Genomic DNA, 14,756 nt, shown 5'->3' with positions numbered 1-14,756 from the left:
CAGAATAATGCTTTTGACTAAAAGCCTGATAAATGGTCAGGATCCCATGCTGTGGGATTCTGCTCCTTCAAGAAACCTTTTAGCCCTTATTATTTTTCTCTACCCTCTAAGCAGCTCCCCCCTTCTAAATGAGGTCTGATTTGATGTGGGCAGAAAAGGGAGAGGTTTAATTGAGAAGTGAGGCAGACTTCCTTTCCCTTCAGAGTCCGTGCCAGACTTCATCATGGATTGTACCCATTAGAGCAGGAATGGCTTTAATGTGGGACCCCAAAAGGGCAGGAGGTGGCCTGAGTGACATACCCAACCTCCTCTTGCAGCCACGTTTCCAGGTTCTGCAGGAGGGTGGGGTGTCAGAGCATGGATCAGAGAACGCTGTAATGAGCACTTGGACATTCTGGTCTCTAATTTGCAGGGAAACTCTGGGCTCATGGTGGAGGGTATGTTCAGGGCCAGGCAAAGATGTGGCTTCTCCAGGAATGCTTAGATTTCTATAAACAGACATTGGAGCCTGAGCTGAATCAACGTCTCACTCCCAGCCACACACCAACCTCAGATCCGCAGTATAGGCTCAGAGCAGCTGACGTTCTGGTCCTGCAGAGGAGCTCTCAATGGCTGCAGTGTTTCTTGGCAAGTGGAGGGACTACCGCTGATCTCTCAGGCATAGTACTGTTTGCTCCCTGCAGTGAGTCCTTGAGAGCAACACATTCCTTACCTCTTCCCCAAAGAGTGAGCATCTGCCCTCTGATCATCGAAGCATCTGCTGCCTAGACAAAAACTGCTCTCTCCTCTAGGAAACTCCCCACCCCCACATCCCATTCGCTGGCTCTACTCTCTTGCTGGGATATTGCTGCGTCCTGCTGCTGTTGCTGTTACAAACTGGGAAAAGGTGCTTCCTTGACTCTGAACTGGGTCAAAGGCAAATACAGCAGGAGCGGAACTGTGAGGCCTTAAGTGACTGGCACAGAGCAGGAGGCTTTCTTCTATGACATCAACTAGGTCACAGGAATCAGAAGTGTGATGAGGCAGGGAGTTTATTTTGTTCCCGGAACAGCTCTGGCTATTGAGATGTAAGGCTTAATGTTTCTTTTCCAGAGAAGATGCACAAGAGCCCCAAGCCCTAGCTTTTCACCCCATCAGGCCTGGGTTCAAGTGCTGTCTTGGTTCATAAAATTAAAGGAAATTAGTTCAATTAGTTTCAATTTTTCCTCCTCCTAAACCACCACGCAATATAGCATGGTTATTGGTCACTGTGTGAAGTCTAGGAGTGGACTAGCAGGGAGGGCCATGGGACAGAGTTGAGGTGTGTTGGCATAGCTGTATGGGGCCCACCCAGGGTTAGAATAACAAGCACATGCTTCACATTCCTACTCTAATCCCAAACCTATTCTCAGATTCTGGGATCCCAGCAGGCAGCTGGGACACTTTTCTCTACTTGAAATGGTTCAGCTCTTGGAACTGAAGTTCGTGATGCAGGTGAATCTTTCTCTAGAGTGAGCCAATGAAACCCAGCAATGCTTTTCTGCTCTAGGGTGCAGCCTTCAGTTGGCCGGTAAACTCTGAAACTCTAGAGAGGCCACCAGACCTTTTCCATCTGTGCTTACTGAGTGTTTTGGATGATTAACTATAATGGTGCGATAGGGACCATTTGTTGCACCATCTTATAGCTTCCTGTTATTTCAGAGGGTATCTAACTGGAAATTGTCTGGCTCATTTGTGGCAAATCTGCCAAGCTTGAGAGTCCATAGCCTCTTGCTTCTGTGGTGATAAGTGTACTGGAAACTCACAGAGAGATTTGGCAAGTGGCTGTCTGGATATGTGCCTTAACAAAAGGACAGAAGGGCAATGCAGCACCCTGCCTGCTTGGAATGAACCCCCAGACAAGGCCAGGAGGAGGCTGCAGAGCATTCTGGGATGTCAGTTTCTCTGCTCTGGACTAGTCTCCCTACAGTGGTTCATCCCAGATGAAGGTTTCCCTAATTTCACTCAAGAAACTTTCTTTGGCATGTGTTTGCTAGCTCAAAGACCATCTTCGGTGCATGATTATCTTTGGTGTCTTTTAGGGAGGAGGGCTTGGTGCTAGTTTTTCCTCCTTTTTTAACAGGTGACTCCTATCTGTCTAATCTGTATCTATTTCTTTGGCCTGCAACACCCTCCCCCCCCCCCACACACACACACACACACACAAATAATATCAGAACCTTTCAAACATTAATGGATGTATCTTACCAACACTCTGGTAGCTAAATACTATTGGTTTGCTAGCTAAATACCATTGTCCCCATTTTACAGTCAGAGGGACTGAAACACACAGAGACTGTGTCTTGCTCAAGATCATGGAGTGAGTCTAGGAGCAGAACCCAGATCTTCTGAGTCCCCGTCTAGTGCCTAACCACAACCTGCCCTTCCTCCTTTCCTGCTCCTCAGACACAGTCCAATGCTGCATTTTTAATTCTCCTTTGCCACCCAGTAATGTCCAGGCCAGGGTCTGGATTTGCATTGGAGGCAGTTGTGTGTTGTGCTTGAGCTGGGGATTGTGAGAGCTGTGGGTAGGTGTGATTTGCATAGAACATAGTCTCACCTTGTGGAACTATCTGTGCCGTGGCTTGGCAACATTCCTCAACGCCTTCGGGTCTGAACCTTTGCTCAAGAGAGTGTCACCTCACCATTCTGTCGCAATGGCAGTGAAATTGCTCTCCTTCCTCTCCTCCGTGGTTGTTGTAATTGGGACGGTGGTGCTGAAAGGATCGGTTGCCTAAACACATTCTGTTTTCCCCTCCACCTGGCAACACGTTAGCCTGAGCAAAGGCTGGGGAGTTCTCTTCTTCAGGCAAAACAACCAAGCCTGTCTACACAGCCAAAACAATAGAGTTTAGCAATGGTGGTGGAAAGTGCATGTGGCCGAAACAAGTCACACCCAGGCTAAGAAACTGTGTTTTAGGTTAGATCTCTGCCAGGGCTAAAGCAAAATATCTTAGCAAGGCTCTGGGCTGAACTGTGTTACAACCTGGTTGGCCCACCACAGAATTTAACAATTGTAATCTGTTATTTCTGTAGTTCATATGGCGCAGACTTCGTGGGGGTTGGGAGGCTGCTGGGCCCTCTTGCATGTAATCATGTTTCCTCTAACCTTGCAGTTCCTATAATGCATTTGCATTATATCCAGCAGCTTTACATATCCCAACCTACATGCTGCAGCCTTTTCCATTAGTTACTTTAGGGAGCTGCAGAACTGGGTTCATAAAAGTTTGACTCATGTTGACTCCAGCAAGTGTCTGGGTATTGAAATGAAGACCTGAGCTGTGTACTCCATGTGCAGGGGCTCCTCTTCCACTAAACCAGCCTTTTGCAGTCCTAGATCAATGCTCCCAGAGTGGGCCACATGTCCCCAGGGGGGTGGGTTCCCAGATGGATGAAACTACTTTATTTTCCCTGTTGTAAAATGTAACTGGTAATGACGAAACAATGTGTTTTGCATTGGTTTATATTGGCTGGCATGAAGCTACATTTCATCCTGATTGTTAAAGGGTTTGTTCTACCCTCAGCCCATTACTGAACAGAACAGATGCCCCTGGCTGAGGTACTCCTTTGTGCCTTTAGATTGTAAACTCCTTGGAGCAGGACGCCATTATTTGGCCCACGTGCTCACGGGTCTGTAAAATTGCCTGTCTCCAGAGAACTAACTGTTACTGCATTCAAACTTGGAATTTGATGAATTCTTTAATGTCTTGCCAGTTCTCACCATTTTATTAAGAATCTTGTGCCACTTGGTATTTTTCTTTAATCCCCAGCGTCTGAAGCCAAGGGAGTACGTGAGAATCTCACTCCCCCTACTCTCCCAAAATGAAAGCTATGTTTCTAAACTGCCTGGTTGTGGAGAAAAGCTTGAAAATGTGACCACCTAAGAGCACATAATCCAGAAGGCAAATAAAGACCCCAAATATTTGTTTTTAAAAACCATGATTTTTAAGCTTCTCATTTTAATAGGAACTGATTGATTTTTAAATGCATTTGAACATTTTCCCGGCCCCCCTCCAAATACTGGGATAATCTGTTTTCTGTTTTTCCCCCCCCCCCCCCCCCCCCCCCCCCCCCACCCCCTAGGGATTGTTACTCTTATCTGTTAATTCCTTGGGAGAAAATGTTGGCATTCTGGGCTCAATGTGAGGTCTTCAATGACTCTTACCGCTGGATAAATGGCTCAGAATCTGGTGCTGACTGCAGCCTGTCCCCAGCAGTTGTGTGTATGCATGGTACCTGCCGGGAGTTACCAGTTTGCCTGTGGGATGGTGATGGGCACTTCTCTCCAGAGAGTGGACGGACTGAAGCTTTATGTGATTCTTGAAAGACTGCAGTTTGGGGCACTGTTGTGCACGGTTGGTTGAAATGCTGGGCTAGCACATGATGTTCTTTTGGTACAAGGCACTGGCTGTATCTAGCTCAATGGTTTAAAAGTGAATGAATGGAGTTTAATAACCCCCCAAGAGAAGCCTGCTCGTGTCCCTTGTAGTCGGGAGGCAATAGACAGCACTTTTGCCTGTGAGTGGGATGGGGGGAATGAGTGGGCCTAGCGAGTCTCTGCGTGAGTGGCCAGCCAATGGCAGGGGATCAGGGCAGGGGCACTGGAACAGTTTTTATAGTGATGGTGCTGAAAGCCATTGGCCAAAACTGTAAACCCCATATATGAAGGAAGCCATGCATTTGGTTGCTATTACTACTTCAAGCTTTGGGGGAAGGGAAGGATGCTGTACCCCAGCAGCCATCATTCTAGCACCCTGGAAGTGTGTGAGTGAGTGTGTGAGTGAGTGTGAGAGAGAGAGAGAGAGAGATGTATTCCCAGCCCATAGGGGATGCTGGATGGGAGTCAGGCCATGACTTTAATCACTCACCTGGGTTGGGGTGGCTGGAGCAGGCACCATGTGCTGGGGTATCAGTCATCTGGCATCTTACTCTCTCTCTCAGGCCAGGGGCTAGTTCCCATTGCATTGGACCCATCTGGCTCTGAGCTCTCGCTGCCTATGTAAAGTACAAAGCATTCATATGAATTTTGTGCTGGTGTAAGGGGCAGCAATGTGAGCCCTATACTCTGAGTTTCTCTGTCCCCATGTTGGCTTTCTTCTCCCCTGCCTTGCCAATGTGCCCCTCAACCCTGATGAGAAGGGATGGGTTAGGGTGAGGAGAAGAGGGACATTCATTCTCCATGATCCATCCACTCCTTAGTCTTTCTAATGAGACTGCCAATCAGGTTGGCTAATTAGTGTCCACTGGCTTGGTAGTTCTATGATGTGGACACCTGTCCACTGGGAACCAGACTGAGAATCCATTAACTCACTGCATGCTAAGCTTGAGAGAAGGTTAAGCACAAGGCCTAACATTCTTCTCACCACATCATCTCACTTCTTTAGAGGGGGATTGAATGTGTTTTATTTTCTCTTCCCACCTAGCTCTCTCCCCAGTTTATAGTGCCCTTATATGATCATGTTTGAGTATCTGGAGTGTTAGGGAAAACATCTTTTATATTTGGAAAGAATTTAATGGTGTTCTAAGAAGACACCAGTGGGAAGTGTGGGGAGCTGAGTAACTGTGTGCGCCTCTTTGTGGGGAGAACTGATAATTCCAATGCCTTCCAGAGAAGAATCTCCCAGTGCTTTGCAAACAATCTCAGCACCACTCCCTGCCAGGTAGATCAATTCCACCATCATTTTTACAGGAAGGGAAACTGAGGCACAGAGGCAAAGAATCTTGTCCCAGATCTTGCAGGAAGCCTGTGGCAAAACTAAGAATAGCATATAGATCTCCTGAGTCCTGTTCCGTACTTTAGTCACAGAACCATCCGTCCCAGTGAGACACTGCAAATGGAACATGGTAGCTAAGGTGTAAAATAGCTTTGCCCTAACTCATAAACTAGGGCCTCTGCTAACGCTGGAGCTAAACATGTAAAATGGGAATAATAATGCTTCCCTGCCTTACACAGGAGTTGTGAGGACAAACACATTAAAAATTGTGAAGTACTTTGAGATCTAATGACGAAAAGTGCTAGATAAGAAATAGTTGTTCATTAATCAACCTCTGAACTAGGCATCAGTTCTGGAAAATTGTGGTCCCTTCAGTGAACTTTGTTTAGATCCTCTTTATGCAGCTGTAAACACAGTTTGAGTGCTTGTGCCTGAAAAAAGAGGGCAATATGGGGATACTTTTAACTCTTTTAGAGCTGCCACTCCACAGCTCAGCTGACCCCTGGCAGGAAAGAAGTGGACAGGGTGCAAAATTGGTTGCAGGGATTAGTATTTATTAAGCCATCAAGTCCATCCCCAGAGAAGAATGGGATATTTAATGACCCATCCAGCAGTTGCAGTGCCTGGGCTGAGAGCAGAGGGAAAGTATCAGAACTTGGTCTGGAAAGATGGACAGCTCCCATTTAAGTGTGTCAATGCCTGGTTCTCCTGGGAGCCATGTAGTCACCTGTTGGTGTGTCTATGCTGACAGTCCCTCCTGTCTGTCTGGAAATGTTTTAGCTTTAAAAAGTAAAACTTGTATTTTCTCACATGTTTATTTGGGACAAAGGAAAACCTGGGTAATTGGTGTTTAACCTCCAGCTGAGGCATGAAGATTTTTGGGTTTGTGTGTGGGTCTACAGCTCGTCACAGAGGCTGGGCTGTAACTAAGTTTAGGAGCATTGCTTCCTCCTCTTCTGTGAATGGATGGAACTGCGCTGGCTGTAGCTTATCTTCCCCTACCAGAAATACAACTGAGAATAAAATGACGATGAGAGACGGAAGCAGCTTTACCCCTTATCTCTTTTTCCTTCACTTGAATCTGAGATGAAACAAAGGAGCTGTCTCTAGGAGGGGGCTTGCAGATCTTGTCTGGGAGGGGGTGGGGGCCCCATAGAGAACCTGCCTGCCCCTGTGCAGGGGCTTGTAGGACTAGTTGCTAGGATGGTTTGGGTGTATATGTAGACCGCATCCATCTTGGGGGTGGGGAAGCAGGAGTGGGGCTGGGAGGCTGTCATTATGCTAGAATTTTTTGAATCTCATGAAAATACTGTAGCTGTGTGGCCTGTTACTGTGCTGAGGGGGCAGGTTGGAGTGTGTGAAGCTAGAGTCCTTAGCCATAAAGAGCACAAAATACACTGATTGTGGAGGCTGAGTGATAGGTCTCTCCGCAATAGCCTGTTCTCCGTGAAATTGGTGGGATTTATTGTAGCTGCCTCACTCAGTCAGGGAAGCCCTATGTTGATTTCAATTAATGACAAGAAAACCGAGATTGTAATTTGGTAAAGATGAGAGCAAAAAGAACATATTCAAATACCTAAACATCAGGCCCTCATCTTCCAGTAAGTGTTTCTTCTTCTGCTGCCCTTGTACCTGAAACATAGGATGTGGGTGTGACAGTATGGAGGTTCAAATCCAGACCAGTGAGGGGACGTGTCACCACTTGCCCTGTAACTGTGGGTGCCTCGGTTTGCTTCTGGAGCTCCCACCCTGGGCCATTCAGAACCAGCCTACAAGCTTTCAGTGTCTGTGTGCTAGACAGATCTGGTCCAGCAAGTCTGACCCCAGCAGCCTGTCTGCAGCCCCACAGTGGCTTCCCCCTGCCTTGGTTACTACTTCCAGGGTGACCCCAACACACTCCCAGTCCCAGATTTCCCCCAAACCATGTGCCCTGGAGTGTCCAGCCCTCTTGTGGACAGCTCAGAGAAATAATAAGATTTGTTGCTCCTGTAAAGAGACAAAACCACATCTCACAAACTTAACGGGGTAAATACACCCTTCCCTTCAAATACAGCACTGAGTTGGTTTATGATAAAAAAATGAAATACATTTATTAACAAAATAGGCATAGGAGTAAGTGGGTTCAGGTATAAGGAATGAAGAGAGATCATTTGCATTTGTTTAGGATAGACCTGTTTAACAACTCCCCCTGACATACCTGGCTTATACACACTTTAGTTATAATTCTAGGATACATTTATAACTCTCAGTACCCATCGTGTACATACATCACACAAGAATGTTCATGATCAGTGAGTTAGTTATTAGTTTTCAAATGATACCTCACCAAGCATATATTGTATAAAGATTATTACAGCAGCATGTAGGGTGTGAATACAGGGGTGCTTAGTGTCACAGTAGTTTGTATTTGGCTAAATATGGGAAGATAGAAATTGCCACACCAAGTAGGACCCAGGGGTCCATGTAGTGCAGTGTCCTGTTTCTAACAGTGGCAGTACCAGATGCTTGAGGTTCAGGGAACCCCACTGATGGGCACAACTTACTCAGATTTTTTGTCCTAACCTCCCTCATTAGTGGTTGAATTGTGCTCTGAGATGTGATTGTTTATGCCCCTTGTGTATTGTTTTAATTCCATCCAATGTGTGGAAACGGAGAGAAACTCTGATAGGTTCGGTTTGGGATACGGGGGGTTAAGCGAGACAGTGATGATTCTGGGGGTTTGCTTAATCAATAAACCCTTTCTTTTACAATAAACAATCCTATCCTTATAATAAAAGGGTTCTATTTCTATAATAAACAGTTTCACAGCAAGCAATTGCACAGCAAACAGTGATAGCAAAGGGCAGGAGAACTCCGTGCACGAAAGGACAAAATGTGCCACCCAAGACTTTAGCGTTTTGTGATCTCTCCTGGATCAACGCATGGCTGCCAGCATGTGACACTAGGGTGTGCCCGGTTTTGGAGTTCCCCAAAGAAGTTACAAGACAAACAACAGAAAACAGTTAATCCATACTCACAAACATTATATACAGGTATACCATGCTGGCCAAATTCAGTTGCTATTTGCTTTAGATACTGCAGACTGGAGAGAGCCACTGTGAGTGATCAGTTCACAGTGAAGTGGGCTAGGGAAGATGCATCATCCCACCAAGCCAACACAACTAGGAGATATGCAGGATGCCGGGTGGATTCAATTCTTCTCTGCTACCTGGGTTTGAACTTTTATAGTTTCCCCTGGTCAGCAGAGGCTAAGCCCCATTGGTTGCTATTTGCTGCATGACCTTCTAAGGTCATGGCTTGGAGTTTAGCCAACCAGGTGCTCCTGATTTCCCAGGCAGGTATGAACCAGCCAACCAGGTGATTACAATTATCCTGGGCAGTTGCTGACCACGCACCAGCAGGTGGGGTCACTTCATTTCCTTATAAGGAGACAGGTACATGCGGCTCGTGCTGCTGAGTCAACCCTCCCGAGGCTGCCTCTTTATCCACGTGGGGCGGGGGCGCGCAGTGCATGTGGTGCTGCAGACGCCACTATGCGATTCAGTCTCCACACAATGCAACAGGATAGCAGGGTTGATCCCTTTTATTAGTCATTCCCACTGGTTTACCATGGTTGGCATCTCTGGGTGAACCCCAAAGTGATGCCCCTTGGGAGTCCTGACCTCGGTTTACCCCAGGGCCCCATAATAAGGATAAATTCCAGGGCAGTGCCTGACACATGAGGAGCTTGGTTAGACATTGTGAGGGTTAATAATTTGTAAGTTAAAATGTGTTTCCAGTGCCAGCATTGAAGTGAGATAATGTCTGAAGGACAGAGCATTCTTCCCTGACCCAAGTCTCTTCACTGTTGCATGGAGGAGGGACTGCACAGAGAAATGGTTTGATGTCTAAAGGTCACAGACCTTTCCTTTCCCAACTACGAGTGTCGATAGATGAGACATATTTATTTTGAGACCTTGATGCTGCCGACTCGCTGTTTAAAGAAAACATATCCCAAAACAAAGTGATAATCATTAAAGGAGTACAAAACCTTGATGGTGATGATGAACCTTCAAAGTCTGATTAGCATGAAGTACTGGGAGTGTGTGTTTGTTGGAAGGCAGGGTGGAGTTGTGTGACCTTGAACAAGTCCCTTTTCCTTCTCTCTCAGTGCTGCTTTTTTTCATTGTCTGTAAAATGGGCTAGTGATAGTAGTTGACCCACTCAGGGAAGGACTGTGAAGGCATGGAGGTCTATAGAAATGCTTACTGTTGTTACACTGGAAGCTAAAACGTTACAGCTGATCTTTCTATGATGAGTCGGGGTGGGGGAGATCAGTACTTCATCAGGTTCCCTGCACTGGGACAAGGGACTATCTGATGATGATGATGATAAATGCATCTCTCTATAACAAGGAAGTGGACCTAGCTTGAACACCTTGTTTCCATATTGTTCATAGCTCCTACCTCCTCTCCCCCTTTGAGGATCGGGGGATGGGCTTGTGGATGATCTATTGGTGATGGCGAAGCACGAATAACTGGGTTTGGGTGGGAAGAGGGAGGCATATTTTTCATTGCTTCTACCATTCTGGTTCAGATGCTGCTGCTAAGTCACGTACAGATGCTTCAGGCTGCAGAAAAGATTTGGAAATCTATCAGGCGACTGTAGAATTGCTTTACGTGCTGCTTGGCAGCTCTCTCTCTCTGCAGCTCCTAAAAGCCTTTGTGTGTGCTTGGTCAATCCTGTCGCTGCCTAGAAAAAAAATTTAGCTTGAAAACCAGTAATGGAGAAATTTAGTGCAATGCTGAAGTGACTAATCACTTCTGCCCCATGCAGGAGTGTGTGTGTGTGTGTGTGTGTGTGTGTGTGTGTGTGTGTGTGTGTGTGTGTGTGTGTGTAAATAAACTCTCTCTGGGAGTGGCAAGAATTGGGCTGGTCCAGGCACTATTTTTTAATGTCGTGGAGGAGATGAAAGGGTGAAGAGCACTGGCACACAAAGCTAGAGGAGTGGGTAAACAGTCTTGTTGGGAGCTGAGCCTTGGTTGCGACATAGCTGCGTGTAATGAAATGTGGACAAAAGAACAGTTTCTGTAGGCAGCTTCCTGCCTTCACAATACCGACAAACATGCTGAGCGCACTTCAACTCCCCCTTTATTAAATGAGGGCTCGTGTATTTGGATGAAAACAGCTGATTTCTTTCTGTTTCTTGAGGAGGGAATTTAAAGATGGTGTTGCTGTTAGTCCCAGATACTTATGAGTACTTGGTCTATTGTGGTAAGCCTGCTCTGCCAGAGCATCTCAGCCCTTTCCAGAAGGGGTTGCTATGGAATGTGTGTCAGCCCTAGTTAAGATGCCCCTTCTGGACACCTATCAGGTTGCTGTGTTTGTGTCCCAACACCGTGGGCCCAGGCACTTCCCTTGGTCTGGGTAGGCTCCGGCACGGTCTCTTTCTTTGGCCTCTCAGGCACACTTCCTGGGCTTAGCCTGTCTGTTACCCCTTCACAGTATGGGACCTCACTGTCCAGCTGTCGTGGGCCCCACAGCCAGTGCTCACCTCTTCCAAGACACCCCTGTAGCTGATGGACACCCTTTCCCAGAGCTCCAACCCTGTGAGCGCTCTGGGTTTAACTCAGTGGTTCCCAACCCATGGCCCACAGGCCAAAAGTGGCCCACAGAGTCTTTCAAAGTGGCCTGCTGCTCCCCTCCAGCTGGCTGCAGAATGGAGCTGCTGCTTAAGGACCCAGGTGGAGTGTGTTGCCGTGGGGCTACAGGACTAGTGCTGGCTCCTTACTGCAGCTAAGGGGATGGGAGATCAACACTCCCCTCCCCCTGGCTGTAGCAGGGAGCATGGCAAAGTGCTGTTGGTGGAGACTGGTGGTCCTTCAGAGGTGTAGAAATGATATCTGTGGTCCTTGAGTCAAAAAGATTGGGAACCACTGGTCTAACCCCCCAGGGATATGTGATAGCTGAAGCCCATAACACACAGGGTTTGTAAAGGTTTCTAACACAATCACTTCCGTCAGCACAAGAGAGATACAGACTGAGGTAAAAATGACAACACACCTGCACACTGTTCCCTGCCTCAGCTTTCTCGCCACTCTGGAGTATTCTTCAGGATTTGATCAGTGTCCTCTAAGGAGTCCAGGATCCCCCTCATGGTGTCTCCTCTGAATCACGGCATGTCTCTCTCCTGCGGCCTGCTTCCTTTTGCTCTCAACCCAAAATGACCAGTGAGAGACCCTCACCCTTCTCCTTTAACTTCCAGTCCCCTTTTTCAGGTGACCTCCCATTAGCTTGGTCAGGTGATCAGTCTCCTACCAAGTGATCTGTTGCTTATTTACCAGCCTGGCTGGGCAGAACCACTTTTTTTAGTTTGGCCACATTTAGCATGTTTGTTGAATTGCCCATGTAGACCTGTTCAAATGTCAGAGTCTTAATACGCCACTCATCCAGCTGTGCAGGTGCCACACCTGTCTTGTTAGCACACAGAGCATGAGGAAAGAACACAGTACAGATAACCTGAAGAGTTTAAGCATACTGAGAATTCATGATCTGAAACAGAATTAATAAATTGTGCATAGTCAGATTCCCCAAATTGTCACCAGGTAAAAAAGGAAATGCCTGTCCCTGCTCCGTAGGCCACCTTCTCCCTCTGAAACTGGCAAATTGGCAATTTAAGAGTCAGTGTATGCGATGGGGATGCATGCCATTTTCATGTTGAAGTCAGTGCCACCAGTAAAGTGACTCCATGGTCAGAGATGATAGGTGCTGTGTCTGATGGACATTGAGTGTAGCCAGGCCAAAGAAGCAGATGCCTCTACTCACAGCCTTTCAAAATAGAACATCTCAGAATGGGAGCAGGTGCTGAGCCCCAGCAAACACATCTTTGGATTTAAGATGTTGCTGGTTTTAAGGATTTCACTTGGGCTTAAACTTTGTAGGCTGACTTGGGCCAGTAGAGAAGGTGAAAGAATTAACAAGGCAGGTAGGGTCCCTAGCTTAGCTCTGGCATTGGGGTTGGTTAGTGTCACTGCTACAGCTGTGAGGCCAGTAGGGTGCACTTTTACACCGGTTATTTGTTGTGGGTTCTGCTCAAATAGTAGTTAGCTTCCATTTTAGTTTGATTGTTGGATGACTGAGAAGGGGATTTTAGGTTTGAAGACAAACTTGGACTGGCTGTGGTCAGCCTCTCACCATGTGAGGAGAGGCTGCATCTTAGGGCTGAGTCCCTTGGTGGTGGTCCTACCTGGGGGTAGTGGAGGAGGTCCCCCTGACTCTCCATCTAATTCAATCTCTCTCCCGCTCTTTCCGTTCAGCTTGGAATTGCAGCGGGCTTTGTTGTCCCTCCCATTCTGGTTCCCAACTTGGAAGATCCAGAGCAGCTGGCCTACCACATCAGTATCATGTTCTTCATGACTGCGGCCGTGGCAACGGTGCTCTTCATCCTTGTGGTCATTGGTAAGGAGGCATAAATAAATGTGTGGGAGGGATGGAGCTGAGAGAACCAGTTTGTATGTATGGATCTCTGCATCACGGAGGGCATGGGGCAGCCACTGGGGGCAATTTGGAGGCAGTGCCCCAGCACAGCACCTGCTTCTGTTCACGTACAAGGTTGCCACCCATCGAAAAGTTACTCTTCCTGTTAATGGACAGTACAGCCCATAGCTTTCCATCCACTGAAGGGGAGTGAGACTGATGCACATTCAGGAAGTCTTTTCAAACAGTATGGATCCTCTTCTCCTGTACTCACCAACGGCCCATCTCCATTCCCAAAGTTCAGTACATTCACGCATCAAGAAGTTATGGACACCCTAAATGAATCATGATCCAAGACTTTGGAATCTGACCCATGCCTATCCTGGTTTGTATAAGAGAGTCGTGAACAACAGGTGCCACCCATTACCAAAATAACCAATGCATCATTCAGAGATATAATCTTCCTACCTCTTTCAAACATGCAATAGTTCAACCAACATTGCAGAAACTCAGCCTGGATATTTCGGTTCTAGCCAACAAACTTCCCTTTCCTGAGCTCACTCATAGAGGAACTAGCCCAAGGCCAACTATAAGCTCATCTAATTGAAGCTAACATTCTAGACCCAGCATGATTTGGATTCAGGCCAGGACATGAAACTGAAACCACTTTAGTGACGATGGATACTTTGCTGTCAATGGATAGAGGGCAGACCTCCAGTCTCATCCTTCTGGACCTCTCTGCGGCATTCAACTCCGTTGACCATGAGATATTGCTGCATCACCTAAGAGAGTGGCATGAGTCCAAGTAATGTGTTAAAATGGTTTGAGTCCTTCCTGGAAGGATGCACCCAACAGCAGTGATGGGAACCTGCACCTCCACCACTAGACCCCCCACCCATAAGTAGAGTCCTACAAAGATCAGTTCTCTCTCCGGTCCTTTTCAACATCTACATGCAGTCACTAGAGAAATAGATGACATGGACTCAAGTGCCAGCTGTATGCAGAAGACCCACAGCTCTACCTGTCCTTTACCACATATGACCACACCACTACCACCAAAATGGCCCAATGTTTGGACAAGATCAGCTCATGGATGAAGAACAGGTGGTGGAAGCTGAACTTGAGAAGGGCAGAGGTGATGTTGGTGGGAAGAGCAAAGCACTTTGAAGAGTTTGCAGCCATGGTACAGTCTGCCTTGGTTGAAGGCACACACCCACAATTGGTCAGTTTGTTCCAGAGTTTAGGAATGCTCTTAGATTCCTTGCTGAGACATTACGCTCTCGCATAGCATCCGCAAATAATCCGTTCTAACCTCCCCAGTTGTCTAGGAGAGAATATCTCATGCTGGTAGATGATGACCTGGCCTCAGTTATTTGTGCCTTCACTTCTCAGGTGGACTACAACAATGTGATATACCTGGGCATTAAACCTTTAGCACTTAGGAAACTCTAAATAGTACAGAATGCTGCAGTGTATCTTCTCAGTAGCACAAGCCAACATGAGCACATCACACCTGTTGTCTACTCTCCCATGGAATTTCAGATCAAGTTGAAGAGCTTGGTCCTAATC

General features: G+C 47.0%; 1 protein-coding gene across 6 annotated transcripts in view; it reads left to right on the top strand.

Moving 5' to 3' along the window:
• Positions 1 to 14,756, top strand: part of FLVCR2 (FLVCR choline and putative heme transporter 2) — a 48,143-nt gene that overhangs the window by 5,027 nt on the left and 28,360 nt on the right. For all 6 annotated transcript variants that reach the window (XR_010917140.1, XM_067532951.1, XM_067532960.1 and 3 more), the window contains exon 2: positions 13,028 to 13,169. Coding sequence is in view for 5 of the 6 variants with exons in the window: in XM_067532951.1 (XP_067389052.1) it covers positions 13,028 to 13,169 (142 nt within the window). In the remaining variant the exon portion in view is untranslated. The remainder of the gene's footprint in view (positions 1 to 13,027; positions 13,170 to 14,756) is intronic.

The sequence above is a fragment of the Emydura macquarii genome, unplaced genomic scaffold (genome assembly GCF_026122565.2).
Source record: "Emydura macquarii macquarii isolate MOO-44397 ecotype Brisbane River unplaced genomic scaffold, CSIRO-AGI_Emac_v2 contig_374, whole genome shotgun sequence".
NCBI classification, from domain to species: domain Eukaryota; kingdom Metazoa; phylum Chordata; order Testudines; family Chelidae; genus Emydura; species Emydura macquarii.
The sequence above is the reverse complement of the archived record's forward strand: the minus strand, read 5'-3'. Positions and strand labels throughout refer to the sequence as shown.